The sequence below is a fragment of the Peromyscus leucopus genome, chromosome 8b, assembly GCF_004664715.2.
Source record: "Peromyscus leucopus breed LL Stock chromosome 8b, UCI_PerLeu_2.1, whole genome shotgun sequence".
NCBI classification, from domain to species: Eukaryota; Metazoa; Chordata; class Mammalia; order Rodentia; family Cricetidae; genus Peromyscus; species Peromyscus leucopus.
Window position 1 is genome coordinate 82,284,789 of NC_051086.1, and position 15,105 is coordinate 82,299,893.

At 39.5% G+C, this 15,105-nt stretch overlaps 1 protein-coding gene across 5 annotated transcripts in view; it reads left to right on the top strand.

Annotated features, from left to right (window-relative positions):
* LOC114690456 (ATP-binding cassette sub-family A member 8-A-like) overlaps nucleotides 1–15,105 on the top strand; it is a 70,137-nt gene that overhangs the window by 22,923 nt on the left and 32,109 nt on the right. For all 5 annotated transcript variants that reach the window (XM_028865274.2, XM_037201318.1, XM_028865273.2 and 2 more), the window contains 10 exons: nucleotides 3,912–3,970; nucleotides 4,567–4,677; nucleotides 5,572–5,747; nucleotides 6,548–6,667; nucleotides 6,857–6,995; nucleotides 7,502–7,592; nucleotides 8,238–8,377; nucleotides 11,151–11,270; nucleotides 13,152–13,341; nucleotides 14,605–14,771. In XM_028865274.2, the coding sequence (XP_028721107.1) occupies nucleotides 3,912–3,970; nucleotides 4,567–4,677; nucleotides 5,572–5,747; nucleotides 6,548–6,667; nucleotides 6,857–6,995; nucleotides 7,502–7,592; nucleotides 8,238–8,377; nucleotides 11,151–11,270; nucleotides 13,152–13,341; nucleotides 14,605–14,771 (1,313 nt within the window). The remainder of the gene's footprint in view (nucleotides 1–3,911; nucleotides 3,971–4,566; nucleotides 4,678–5,571; nucleotides 5,748–6,547; nucleotides 6,668–6,856; nucleotides 6,996–7,501; nucleotides 7,593–8,237; nucleotides 8,378–11,150; nucleotides 11,271–13,151; nucleotides 13,342–14,604; nucleotides 14,772–15,105) is intronic.

Sequence of the window (15,105 nt, forward strand, 5' to 3'; positions counted from 1 at the left end):
AAACTTAAATGTAAGACATCAGCAGTGACAATTCGGCAAAGCTCCTCTCAGCCTGTCACTTACTGCTTCTCTTCTCCCCCCTTTTTCTTTTCCTTCGCTTCAGGGGTTCATGATTCCACCTTGTTAGTTACACCAGCCGTTTTCCCTTTGCTCATCTTAATAGTTCTTCCTTTGTGCAGTCATTGTTTCTACTAAGAAGATAAAGGAAAAGGGAAGAATGAACTGGAAAGGCCTGGAGACAAATGGGAAGTCAGCTCAGTATGCCTTTCAGGCATGCATATCTTCATTCTGGGTTACCATAAAATACCTGTTTCATGTGATACTAGTTGCATTTATTTCAAATAAGGAAGAAATCCTCAAAAATCCTTATGTTTGCTACTCTTACTTTAAATATTTTTTATTTATTTTTTGTAAATTTTATGAATATATACAGTGTATTTTAATCATATCCAGCACCCCACTAGTCACTTCTTTTTTTATTTATTTATTTATTTTTTTTTGGTTTTTCGAGACAGGGTTTCTCTGTGTAGCTTTGCGCCTTTCCTGGAGCTCACTTGGTAGCCCAGGCTGGCCTCGAACTCACAGAGATCCGCCTGGCTCTGCCTCCCCAGTGCTGGGATTAAAGGCGTGCGCCACCAACGCCCGGCTCTTTTTTTGTATTTTATAATTTAATTTAATTTTACATATCAGCCACGGATTCCTTGTTCTCCCCCCTCCCGCCCCCTCATCTTCCCCCCAGCCCACCCCCCATTCCTATCTCCTCCAGGGCAAAGACTCCCCCGGGGATTGAGTTCAACCTGGTAGATTCAGTCCAGGAAGGTCCAGTCCCCTCCTCCCAGACTGAGCCAAGCATCGCTGCATAAGCCCCAGGTTTCAAACAGCCAGCTCATGCACTGAGGGCAGGACCCGGTACCACTGCCTGGATGCCTCCCAAACAGATCAAGCTAATCAACTGTCTCACCTATTCAGAGGGTCTGATCCAGTTGGGGGCTCCTCAGCCATTGGTTCATAGTTCATGTATTTCCATTCGTTTGGCTATTTGTCCCTGTGCTTTATCCAACCTTGGTCTCAACAATTCTCACTCCTATAAACCCTCCTCTTTCTCACCAAGTGGACTCCTGGAGTTCCACCTGGGGCCTGGCCGTGAATCTCTGCATCCAGTTCCCTCAGTCATTGGATGGGATTTCTAGCACGACAATTAGGGTGTTTGGCCATTCTATCACCAGAGTAGGTCACTTCGGGCTGTCTCTTGACCATTGCCAGTAGTCTATTGTGGGGGTATCTTTGTGGATTTCTGTGGCCCTCTCTAGCACTTTGCTTCTTCCTATTCTCATGTGGTCTTCATTTACCATGGTCTCTTATTCCTTGTTCTCCCTCTCTGTTCTTGGTCCAGCTAGGATCTCCTGCTCCCCCAAGCTCTCTTTCCCTAGACCCTTGCCCTTCATTACCCCCACTCACATCCAGGTTGTTCATGTAGATCTCATTCATTTCTCTGTTATTGGGTGATCCCCTTGTCTTTCTTGAGGTCCTATTTTCCAGGTAGCCTCCCTGGAGTTGTGAGTAGCAGTCTAGTCATCTTTGTTTTACATCTAGTATTCTCCTATGAGTGAGTACATACCATGTTTGTCTTTCTGAGTCTGGGTTGCCTCACTCAGGATGATTTTTTTCTAGATCCATCCATTTGCCTGCAAACCTCATGATGTCATTGTTTTTCTCTGCTGAGTAGCATTCCATTGTGTATCCCACTAGCCACTTCTAACTCTCACGGCTCACTACTAACATGTCCTCCTCCCAATTTCATGCCCTGTTCATTAATATATATAAATATTATATATATAATATATGTTATATATATCCCATTGAATCCAGTGAGTACTGTCCATTTGCACACACACACACACACATACACACACACACACACACACATATATATATATAGTGAGAATATCCACTGAAATATGGGCAACCAACCTGTCAGTGATCACACACCCAAAGAAAAATGGCTCTCTGCCAATAGCCCTCAAGTAGGGGTGTCTCGTAAGTCCATCCTCCTTTCTTTCTTTCTTTTTTTTTTTTCTCGAGACAGGGTTTCTCTGTGTATCTTTGGAGCCTGTCCTGGAGCTTGCTTTGTAGACCAGGCTGGCCTCGAACTCATGGAGATCCACCTGGCTCTGCCTCCTGAGTGCTGGGATTAAAGGCGTGCGCCACCACCGCCCGGCCCACCCTCCTTGCACAGTGGAATTTTGAGTGGTTTGGTCTTGTGCAGACAGCCACAGCTACCTGAGTTCCTGAGTGACAGCCGTGGATGGTTTGCCAGCACTCTTCCCATCCTCCAGCTTGTACGTTCCTTCTGTCTCCTGCTCCGTTCCCTGGGCCTGGGGGACAGGTGTTGGTATTTTCTAACTTCTAGCCATAACTTTCAATTCCTAACACATGACTGCTTTCCTCCCTATCACTCTACCCACCCAACTTCATGATCCATGTTCTTTCTCTTTCTCAACCCCACAAAAGAAAAACAAATCAAACAAACAAAGTCAATAAGACAAAAAATGCCAAAACAAAACAAAATGTCCCCTCCCTGAAAAAAAAAAAAAACCCATGGAGTTCATTTTGTGTTGGCCAACTATTACAGGGCCTGGGGCCTCACCTGGAGTATGGATGAGATACCCAGTGGCACTCCATGAGAGGAAAAATGACTCTCCATTTCCCAGGAGGTATCAGTTGCAAACAGCTTCTTGATTGGAATGGGGCCCCATGTCCACTTCTTCATGCTGGGATTTCGTCTGGTTTGAATCTGTGCAGGGCTTGTACATGCTGTCACTGTGAGTTCATATGTGTATCATCCCTGCTGTGCCTTAAAGATGCTGTTCCCTTGGAGTCATCCACCATGTCTGGCTCTTAAAATCTTTCTACATCCTTTCTGAGCCCTGCTTGAGGGGAAATGTTTGATAAAGACATCTCCTGAGGGGCTGAGTGATTCAAAGTCTCTCATTGTCTGCACGATGCCTTGTTGTTTGTGTGTTAATTACCATCTACTGCAAGAAGCAGCTGTGAGAAATCTATTTTAAGCAACATACATGAACCCTGAGTTGCATGAGAAAAGACAGTTGGTGACATAAAACAAATGTACAGTTACTTGATAGAATACAACGAGATAGATAATATGCCTACATTTCTAGAACTGCAGTGGTTTCTGAATTGCAACATAAAAAATTTAGTATTTCACAGTACTTAAATTATGATCCTTCACACCCCTCTTAGTAACCATAATCTTCATTATAGAATCAATAGCATCCAATACTTTTCATGGACCACTTTCTCAGCATACAACATGAAACACTTTGTTAGTCTTCAAACTAACTGCAATACATGTACTGTTAGTATTCCTTTCAAAGCAGGAAAGTAGTTATAGGGGATAATTATATTTGTCAGTTACTAAACAGTTAAAGTACAACGATAGCTAGTAGCTTCGGATATTGTTCATGACATTCCTTCTTCTTGTCATTCTCTACTGCCTGACTGACCTGAAGAAATTCTGGGCTTCACGAAGATGTCACCTCTAACATTTGTATGTCGTTCTGTTCCCTGCTCAGCCTTGTGTTAGCTGTCTATGTTGTATCCTTACCGAGCTTCCTCATCACTACACATGATTCAGGTCAGGACTAAAGCTCATGGTCAAGAACAACACACCGAAAGAAGCAACCTTTCTTCCAAGGGAGCTCAGGCACCTGTCAAGTTTTCAAACATTAGTTAAGTACCATTGCTGTCTCGTTACAGCTAAATGAAGCTCACACGCTCCCCCTCATACTCTTGCACCCCAAATTTACCCAGATTTTTCAACCAAACCCAGAGCTAGATAATAAAGAAGAACACTGCCTTTTAAACAATTTACTTCTTGCTCTCTTCTCCAGAATCAGAAGTCTTACAAAAGAATACATAGAAAAGTCTAAGCGTACAGAGGCTTTGAAAGGTAAGTAATTAAGATACAGAAAATCTTAACTTTTAGTCAGTTCACTTTCTCTCTGTGATAGTTCTAGACTCTGTAAATAGGTATTGAGTCTTATGTCGTTATTGTTTTGCTCCCCTCGTAACTGAACTAATGTTGTCGTGCTGGGTAATTTTGTAATCACATGAAAGATGTATACTAGTAGGAAACTTAGTAACACTTTTGTCTACCACTTTTAGTTCAGTATGGCAATCAGATGACCTTCTTCAATATTGTATGTACACTTGTGAAGGGAGGAAGCAATTTTTTTATTTGGTTCATAGGACTTTTAATTGCATAATAACATTATTGATTTGTTTTAAATTTAAGAAATTATCAAATGGCTATAATGTGCCAAGGTGATGTTGAACCTATTCAGGCAAAACAGTTTCCATTCCACTAAAACTGCATACTTTGACATTTTTGAAAGTGAAAAATAGAGCATTAATTTTAATTTAACAAATGAATGAATATATTCTTTTATAAGTTTTAGCTGCATACTACAAATACATAGGCACGATACGAGCCCTGCACTAAACCTACATTTGTGATTTTAAACCTTCATGCTGTTCCCCTCCCAGATCTGGCATTGGACATATTTAAAGGTCAGATCACTGTAATCCTTGGTCACAGTGGAGCTGGGAAATCAACACTGTTAAATGTCCTTAGTGGGCTGTGTGTTCCCACCAAAGGTAAGAGACTTCCCTCAAGGTTCACAAGTGGATCATCTGTGCTTTTGTTACACATCTGAGCATTAGGTAAAGACAGAGATAATTAAACTCACAGAAATTGACATTTAATATATATATTTTTATAAAATGTATATGATATTAACTTACAGAATTTTAGTATTTTAGGAATATTCAAATTTTTATAGAATTCACATTGTTTCAATAGATATTGATCACATTCTTATGTATAGATAAAGTACTCTCAAAATTCAGCAACTTTAAAAATATCAATCATGTATATTTATCTAATTAGATAGGTTAACTGGAAAGGTCTCTTAATCTCACTGTTTGACTGTAACTTATGACCTAGGATGGTTTTACCTATAATCTGATATTTTAGCCTTATTCTGTCTCTTTATCTCTGTCTCTCGCTTTCTCTCTATCTGTGTGTGTCTCTGCCTGTGTATGTGTCTGTCTGTCTCCCCTGTCTTGGTGTCTCTCTCTAGTTGTCTCTCTCTGTCTCTTTCTCTCTGTTTCTGTCTCTCTCATCTCTGGAAAATTTTTAGGGCTGAGGTTCTAAGGATTTTGAGCAGCAAAGGAATCAATGCCAATGTGATACAGCAGTCTCATGTTCTCTTTCACGATTATTAACTCACATTTCACTGCTCCAAGCAAGTTACACACATAGCTAAGAGGTTTAGAGGAATTGACTTCATTTCTTGGTGGTAAAATGTAGGATGTACCATATTCTCAAATACAGGTGAGATAGGATACTAAAATGAAATTTGGAATAGATAGACCACAGGAATAGTATAAAATCACACATCTAATTTTATTTTGTAAAGTTTTTTAAGTTACTGTAGGTTAAAGGTGCTATTTTATCTTGCTAATGTTTTTTGAACCCCCTATTTATAGGGTGCGTCACTATCTATGATAACAAACTCTCAGAAATGACTGACTTGGAAAATATCATCAAGCTCACTGGAATTTGTCCACAGTGTAATGTACAATTTGATTTCCTCACTGTAAGGGAAAATCTCAGGCTATTTGCTAAAATAAAAGGGATTCAAGCACATGAAGTGGACAATGAGGTACATGATATGCGAAGACTAACATGAAAATTCCAAATGTTTTTAAAATGTTTAATTCACTTCATTTTGATTTTGGTTGCATTAAATTACCTACATACAAATCAATGTATTAAGGTTGGCTGCAAAAATATAGGAATAACAAACACGTGTAACCTGTGATACCGTCTTAGATCCCTTTAATCTTAAAAAGTCTGAGATAGGTAATTTGTAGCTAGAGTTTTCCTGCTTTGCCCACAGTCAGGACAAATCTCTGTCACCCACCAGTCCCACAGCTGCTCAGACCCAACCAAGTACACACAGAGACTTATATTGCTTACAAACTGTATGGCCGTGGCAGGCTTCTTGCTAACTGTTCTTATAGCTTAAATTAATCCATTTCTATAAATCTATACCTTGCCATGTGGCTCGTGGCTTACCGGCGTCTTCACATGCTGCTTGTCATGGCAGCGGCTGGCAGTGTCTCCTCCCACCTTCCTGTTCTCTCAATTCTCCTCTCTGTTAGTTCTGCCTATACTTCCTGCCTGGCCACTGGCCAATCATTGTTTTATTTATTGACCAATCAAAGCAATTTGACATACAGACAATCCCACAGCAGTAATTTGATTTTCTTCATCTTCAAATGGAATTAAATCATGAAGAGGTAGATAATTCCCTCAAGTCATGTATCAAGTAAACATGGAGTCATATGAAGCCCAAGCAGATATCATTTCTTTTTGCAAACCATTACTTCATTGTATAGTGTTAAAAGTTTCAAAAAGCATTCTTGTGGCTTAAATGTATCTTTGTGTGTGTTTGTGTAGATACAAAGAGTTTTGATGGAATTGGAAATGAGGAATATTCAGGATATCCTTGCTCAAAACCTAAGTGGTGGACAGAAGAGAAAACTGACTTTTGGAATTGCCCTTTTAGGAGACCCTCAGGTAAGTCAGAGGAGATTAATAGATAAATTCAAAAATCAATTTGGAAACGACCTTCTCTTCCACAAAGGCACTGTGATGGAGGTCCTATGGTAAAGCAGTGGGTGCTATAGTGAACTATATACATAACTAGTCTCTGTTCTGCCTGCTCCCATAGTCAGTGGAAATTCTTTCATTGGATCCCTCCCCCAGATTTTCCTACTGGATGAGCCCACTGCTGGGCTGGATCCCTTCTCAAGGCACCGGGTGTGGAATGTCCTGAAGGAACGCAAAGCAGATCGCGTGGTCCTCTTCAGCACTCAGTTCATGGATGAGGCTGACATCCTGGCTGGTAATTGCTGACTTCCTTAAGCATCACGATGAGGACTTAGGTCTGGAAATCTTGAATTATTTTCTTGGTGTTTTTATGTTGCTGGATGCTATGACCCAGGTCTTTCTGACAAAAGTTTGAGGTGTCTGTATCCCTTCGTGTTCTACAGCATTATGATGACACAGAGCATGGCCTGCTTAGGAAGCTCACTAATTGCAAGATAAATGCCATTCAGTTGAATTTCATAATTGAATAAATCAACTTGAAATGTTTGTGCACAACCAGCTAAAACACACGTTAATGTTTATCTGTATCATAAATTTCCATGTAATTCATTCTGTTCAGGTGTTTGACACATAAATAAATAATATAAATAAATAATCTACATAATCATCAGAGATGATGGCGGGCTTTTCTAATTTAATGGCATCTGACTTTTAAAGTTGTACAAACTTCTGTGCAGTTCGCTATACTTCATATTTTTCTAAAATGAATGATATCTCCCTTCTTTGCTTCTTCCTCTTCAGACAGGAAAGTGTTCATCTCCAAGGGGAAGCTGAAGTGTGTGGGTTCATCTCTGTTCCTGAAGAAGAAGTGGGGGATTGGTTATCACCTAAGGTAGGTCTTCTAGGGGAGGGTGAAGGGAGATGGGAACTGGGCTAGAGCAAAAGGTGGTGCTGGATGCAATCTTTGCAGGAGGAGAGGGGCACAGGGATATGCAAGGAGTCAGAGGAATGAGCAGGGGTGAATACAATCAGCATACATAGTATACATGTCTGAAATTTTCAAAGAAGTAATGAAAATATATTTTAAAATAAACTTCATATGTGTATAAGTGTGCATGTATACATCATGTGTGTGTGTGCGTGTATATGTAGGAAGAAGTAAATTGTGGAAGAGAGGGCAAGGTTAGAATATAAGATGCCTGCCATATTGTAGAGGAAATATGAGAAAGTATAGTAGAGATGTAGCTAAATGTCTACACTATTTGATTACTCTAAAGTCCAACAACTTTCTCAACCCCAACAAGATTCTACTTAACATCCTTAATATCACTAACCTAGAGTAGTAATATTGTCTCTTAACTAAAACCCTAGTTAGTTTGTATGTATTTGCATTAACTGACTTACCTCTTTATTTTAAGTTTGCACAACTTGTTTTTTTTTTTTTTTTTTTTACAATGAATTTATAAGTGCTCTTTTCTGGTTATTTTTGGATGTTGGGGACTACTTGAAACAACATATTCCACTTTTTAAATAATAGCTTGCAGCTGAATGAAACATGTGTGCATGAGAGAATAACATCGCTTGTCAAACAACACATCCCTGAATGCAAATTATCAGCAAAAAGTGAAGGAAAACTGAACTACATATTACCCCTTGAAAGAACAAATAAATTTCCAGGTAATTCATTATCCATGAGCTATAAAATGGAATCTACAATAATAGTGAATATCATGGAGCATCAGGTTGATATGCATGAAGTATAATATTAAGTGTTTGGGGTGATGCATCATTCAGAGCTCTCTTAATAATAATAAAAGCTTGATGCAATGACTGTCACACTTTAGACACAGGAAACAGAAGCAGAGAGAGTGAAGTTACTTAGCAGAAGTCGCTGTTGCAAAGGTGAGTTCTGCCTCCAACCCCGTCTCCTCAGAAGTGAGGGTGTGTTAAATCCTTTGGTCATAGTTTCAAATACTAGGAGCTTTTCCCCATTTCCTGAACTCCTCACAATGGTGGTGCTAAATACAGGTTCACAGTAGCAGTGTCTCGTTAATACCGGATAAAATGACTCTTATTGTTGCTTCATTCTGAAAACTGAGTTGGATGTCTCTTACCAAACAGTAGAGGATAAAGCACAACTTGCCATGGGTAAGAAAAATAAAAGAACAAAGCAAATAAGAGACAATAAAACAATGGGAGTTTATCAAAACCTTCAAGGAATATGTGCGTGAGTGTATGAGGAAGAAGCACCTGAGTCATAATGATAAGGGCTGATGGCCAGCAGAGTTAAAGATGATTGCACAGTTAGTGTGTGACATGTGGACTGTTTCATAAATATTCAGAAAGAAAACGCTGCAGAGATTGTATCATAATGCCAATTGATTTTTAAGTAAGTCTCTTGTTTGCTTTTCATAGTCTTTCAATATCCTTGATGTATTATAGCAATATGCTAGGGCTCATTAATCTGCATTGAACATAGTGACTTAAAACTTTTGGCTTCACTCATTGGCTAAAAGTCCCATTATGTGGTTATTTTATTTGTTTGTTTGTTTGTTTGTTTTGGGGGGTCATGACTTTAGAAAATATCCTTGGTGTCAGGACAGTGCATGAAATAGAATAATTATGTTTGGTTTTCAGGGTGTTTGCCCAAGATCATTAGGAACTATGAGAGCCCATGTTAAGTGAACAAGACCAGAAAGAATTGCTATATATATATATATATATATATATATATATATATATATATATATATATATATTTAACAAAGGCAGGGTCTCAGTCACTGTTCTAGTGTGTGAAGGGATACCATGACCATGGAAACTTTTATAAAAGAAAAATTTAATTTGGAGATTTTTTACAGTTTCAGAGGGTTAATCTGTGACCATATTTGTGGGGAGTGTGGTGGTAGGCTGGCATGGCGCTGGATCATTAACTGAGAGCTTTACATCCTGATCCAAAGGCAATAGACAAAGAAAGAGCCTGGGCCTGGTATGGGCTTTTGAAACCTCAAAGTCCCCCTCCAATGTCACACTTCCTCCAACAAGTACATACTTATTCCAACAAGGATACACCTCCTAACCCTTCTCAAACAGTCTCAAAACTTGTGACTAAATGTTCCAAATATATGCACCTATGGGGGCCATTCTCATTCAAACTACCACAGGCAGATAAATTACTAAGCAAGGAAACTCAAATATATACTTTGTTAGGAAAATATAAGTATACATTAGAAACATGAGGACGTGTTAACTGAACAATAATCATTCCACTTAAAAAGACATAATCTAGAAAACAACAGAACTTCAAGTAGAGTGAAACCTGGTAATCAGTGCTTACTAACCACTGAAGACTGTGGCAGTCCCTCAGCCAGCCACCATTAACTGCCAATAACACTTCAGGGAAAGGTGAGGTCTCATGAGCATCTTTCCATCCATGAATCAGTGTTGAAGGGTCCAGTCTTGTACAGGTCTAGAGCAGGTAGTCAGAGATGCTGTGTGTTCATGATTGCAATAGCCATGCCATATCCAGAAGACAATTTCATGGCTCTCCTCCCATCCTCCAGCTCTCACATTCCTTCTGCTTCCTCTCTTCTGGTGCTCTCTGGGCCTTGGAGGGAGTGATAGAGATAGACGCCTGCATTTAGGACTGAGCTTGCCAACAAACTCATTCTCAGAACTTTGATAAGTGCTGTGTAAGTCTCTGCATTAAGCATCACCTACCACAAAAAGAGCCTTCTCTGAGGCTCCCTCCCACACATATTTTATCTGTTTAATGTGTTTTTGGAGAGGGATGCATGAACGCTACAATTTGAATGTGGTCAGAGGACAACTTGTGAGAGGATTCTCCCCTTATGGGTTCCAGGAAGTAAAATAAGGTCACCTGGCTTGGTAGCAAGTGCATTTGCTCTCTGTCATCTCTCCAGGTCTAGTTCCATCCATTTTCTTAATTTTATTTTTCTTTATGGCTGAATAGAAAAAATTCCATTGTGTGCATGTACCACATTTTCATTGTCTATTCATGGACATCTAGGCTTATTCCACTCCTATCTATTGTGAAAAGAGTAGCAATGAGCATTGATGTGCAGACATCTCTGTAATAGGATATACAAGCCTTTGGGTATGTGCTCAATAGTGGTATAGCTGGGTCACATGGTAGTTGTGTTTTGTTTGTTTCTTTGTTGGTTGGTTTGGTTGGTTTTTTGTTGTTTTTTGTTTTGTTTGTTTGTTTGTTTAGCTTTCTGAGAAATCTTCACATTGATTTCCATAGTTGTTGAACCAAGTTATACTCTCATCAACAGTGAATAGGAATGCAACATTCCCTGCATCCTCTCCAGCATTTGTTGTTATTTGTGGATTTTGATGATCTCCTTTCAGACTGGGATGAGATAGAATGCCAAAGCAGTTTTCATTTGCATTTCTCTGATGACTACATTTTAAAAATTGTTTATTAGATCTTTACAGAGATCTTGAGAGATGCCCAGACCTGGGAATTGAGAACTATGGTGTTTCTATAACAACACTGAATGAGGTGTTCCTGAAACTAGAAGGAAAATCAACAATTGACCAGTCGGGTAGGTAAAAAGAAAGAAAGCCATCATGATATGTCCATTTTGAAAATGGTACATTTCAACAGTCATGACAGTTGTTGTTGTTGCTCTTTGAAGTTCTATAGAAATGAGGAAATCCATCGCCATCTGTTGCCATCTCTACCACAGATGCGCCTCACCTGGGATGTCTGACAAGACCTGACCAAGTGTTTATTCTCTATCCTGTGTCCATCAAAATGCTTTCTTGGAGACTTTTATTTTTAAAAAATGATCCATTTAAACTTTGGACATGTGTTACTTATATTACTTGATACATAGGAATAAATTACTTTTTAAAAAGATTTATTTCATTTTTAGATGTGTGTGTGTGTGTGTGTGTGTGTGTGTGTGTGTGTGTGTGTGTGTCCGTGTGTGTCCGTGGAGGCCAGAGTCATTGGATCCCCTGAAGCTGGAGTTTTAGGCAGTTCTGAGTTGCCAACATGGATGCTGGAAACCAAATTCAGAACCTCTGGAAGAGCAGTTTTAACCATCAAGCCATCTCTGCAGTTCCAATAGGAATACTTTTCTAAAACAGGAAGCTTAAGACATTCAACAGTAAGATCAATAACAGATGTAGTTTGAGGAAAAGGAATAATTTTTGAAGATAACTTTCCTTTGATTTTATTAATGAAAATCCACCCTTGGTTTCATAGAAAACAAGTTGGAGCCAACAAGGTAAAGGAAAGAGAGGCTGCTTCTCTAGTGAGAACTCCTAATTCTTGAGGCTATTTCTTACCCATCTTTTCACAGATGTCTGGGTTCAACATGGTTTTGAGTTCCTCTAGGAATAAAGTACATTCCAGTGCTACCTGCCTTCAGGAGTACTTGAGTCGGTTACTCCAACATTCATGGTCTCTCTTTTTGCTGAGTTTCTTGTGGGCAGACAGGAAAAGAAGCAAGTAATAAGAATACTACTTTGTCTTCTTGTCAGAAGCCATTGGTATTGCCTGGTCTTGGCTTCAGTGGTGATAGCCTAATGGTAGTTACTCATATCTACTTTTCATTTTCTTTTGTAACACCCTCTAGTTCCAGTAATTTGTTCAAAGAGGGATGTGTGTCATTGGGGAGTCAATAAGTTTGTTCACAAAGCACTTCTAGCTGGGTATAGTGGTACCCATCTATAATCATAGCTCTTGGGAGACTGAGGCAGGAACATCATGAGCTCAAGGCTGACCTGTATTACAAAGTGAGGTCCCTTTTCAAAAAGACCCACAAAATTTAAAATCTATTTCTAATATTTCAGTACACACAAATACATTTAACTTGTATAAATTGACCTTGTAACAAAAACAAAACCCAAAAAGACTCTTGAGGGTTCTCTTATTATTGTCATAGTTTGTTAGGGAAACTGTTGAGTTTATGGGTCAATGTTATTATCTAGTTAATGAATTGTAATTTATATAACATGAGCTGTTCATCTGCTGTTTTTCCTATTGAGGAGTTCAGCATCAGCTGCTCTGTAACACTCATGTAAAGCAACCTTTAGAATGTTTTCTTTACCCAGCAAGCTGCTTTGTGCCCTCCACAAGTATCTCCCCATGAGATTCTCCTTAAGCAACTTATACTTTTCTCTGCTCTGTGCCTTAATATATAAATGGAAAAAATACTGTTTTACATTCTTTTAGGTCAGCTCTGCTATCATATGCATTAGCATGTGGACATTCCCTATGCTGTTATATTTCACAGCTCTCTTTTAAAGAAACATCATTTGAAATAGTTTCAACTGTCAAGGTTGTATTGACATATTTTTGTTTTATCTTGGAATTCTGTTTTCCCACAAGAGAATTTTTTAAATATCTGGATTAAAAAATGCTTTCAGAGAAAAATTTAATCACTTATTAGAGATTGCTTGCTTTTGTTTCATAGATGTCAATGTATCAGAAGCTGCAGGAACAAGGGGCACAGGGAGGCTTGCTGAAATGGAACAACTTGTCTCTTTACTCAATGCGGCGAGCAATAGGAAAGGGGGCATGGCACTCTGGTGGCAGCAGCTCTGTGCAGTCGCCAGGCTTCGCTTCTTGAAGTTAAAACACGAAAGGAAATCTGTCTTTTTTCTGTGAGTATTAAGATATCCTGGCATCTTCCAATTGTCGCATTAAAATACCCCTAAGTAGAACAGCAGGAAAAAAGTGTTAAAAAATAAATTCCAGTGCAGGTATGTACCTGTTATTTCTGTTAACATTCTTGGTATTTACACATTATTATATTAATACATTGGATGAAAAAGCTCTCAGAAATAATATAAGGCATAGACGCTTTCTTTATTACTGTTACTCCATTAAAGTCTCCGCAGTAGAAACAACGGACACCTTAGAACTTAATGTTGTACGTGTGTGTTTGACTCCTGACTCACAGATTTCACAGAATTCTCTGGAACTGGAATGTGTCTGTAAAGGTGATACCTGTTCACATTCTCCCGTGTCTCTGGGGCTCTTATGTGAAGGCTGACCCTTCTCAGTGCCTGCCAAATGTCGGGCACTTTTAGGAGCTGGACATGTAAGACATCAGTTGACTCCCAAGGAATTGGTCTCGTGACATTAGTCCCCTGTGCTCATCTCATAGTCAATCAATAATATGTCAGTCTGTTCACACATGGGAGCCAGGGCATATAGAGAATTCCAGTTGTACTTGTTGAATAAGTGATTCAAATCGAAAACATTTATAAGGTTGAGATCAAAAGAAAAAAATCTTTGCAGATAATTCAGAAATGCTTTGAAAATCAGAGTGGGAGAAGCAAGAACAGAGGTTTGGCAACCACAGAGCCCAGCAGGCGAGAAGTCTTGGAGTTCCCCATGCCTGCAAAGGACATAAGGATGAGGTTCTGGCATTAGTGCTGGAGTTCTGAAATATAATTTTTACATGTTTTCAGATGGGGATCAAAGGAAAGAGAAACACAAAAATGGATGGCATTTTGACCCTATGAGGATGAGAAAACTGTGTTGCCATGAACAAGAGTAGACAGTGGTGGGGGTGGGGAGAGCAAGACTTGAGTCGGGGGCGGGGGGCAGGCAGGACAGTAGAATAGAAGCAGGTGAAAATGAGACTAAAGTTCAGCTTAGAATCTAAGGAACCCCCTTCTAAAACTGTACGGGCTGTCCCATGGTCAGAGAGCAGCAAGGGGAGTGTACTGAGGGCAAGTCCTGGTTATCACTCCCATTTCAGAGATGAGGAAAAGTTCAAGAACTAAAACAAGGCACCATGCATACGACTGTCTATTTTTACTAATGTCTTGCTTGTATTCTATCCGTATCTTTTAAAGAATGTTTTAAAGACTGGAAAATGGCTACAGGTCTATGCTGTCAATTTTTTTTCTATGTAGGATTCTGATTTTGGGGATTGGACTTCTGCATGTCTTGTCAGCAAATATCCATAGGATAGTACGTGACAGCGATTACTGCTGGGAACTGTCTCCTTCTATGTACTTCCTCTCCCCTGGCCAACAACCACACGAGCCTCTCACTAACTTATTGATCATCAACAAAACAGGTAAAAAGGCCGCTAATATGTAGTTGAGGAATATTGTCACTGTTAAAAAACATTGCTTAGAAAAGACACACATGAAAAAAAGATGAACATGTTTTGCACCTAGTTTAGGAAACTCCATCCTAAATTGGAACAATGACGCCAGAAATGTATGATAAAGGAGATATGTATTATATCAGCACACATTGAAAATCAAGAAGTTTAGCCGGGCGGTGGTGGCGCACGCCTTTAATCCCAGCACTCGGGAGGCAGAGCCAGGCGGATCTCTGTGAGTTCGAGGCCAGCCTGGACTATCAAGTGAGTTCCAGGAAAGGCGCAAAGCTACACAGAGAAACCC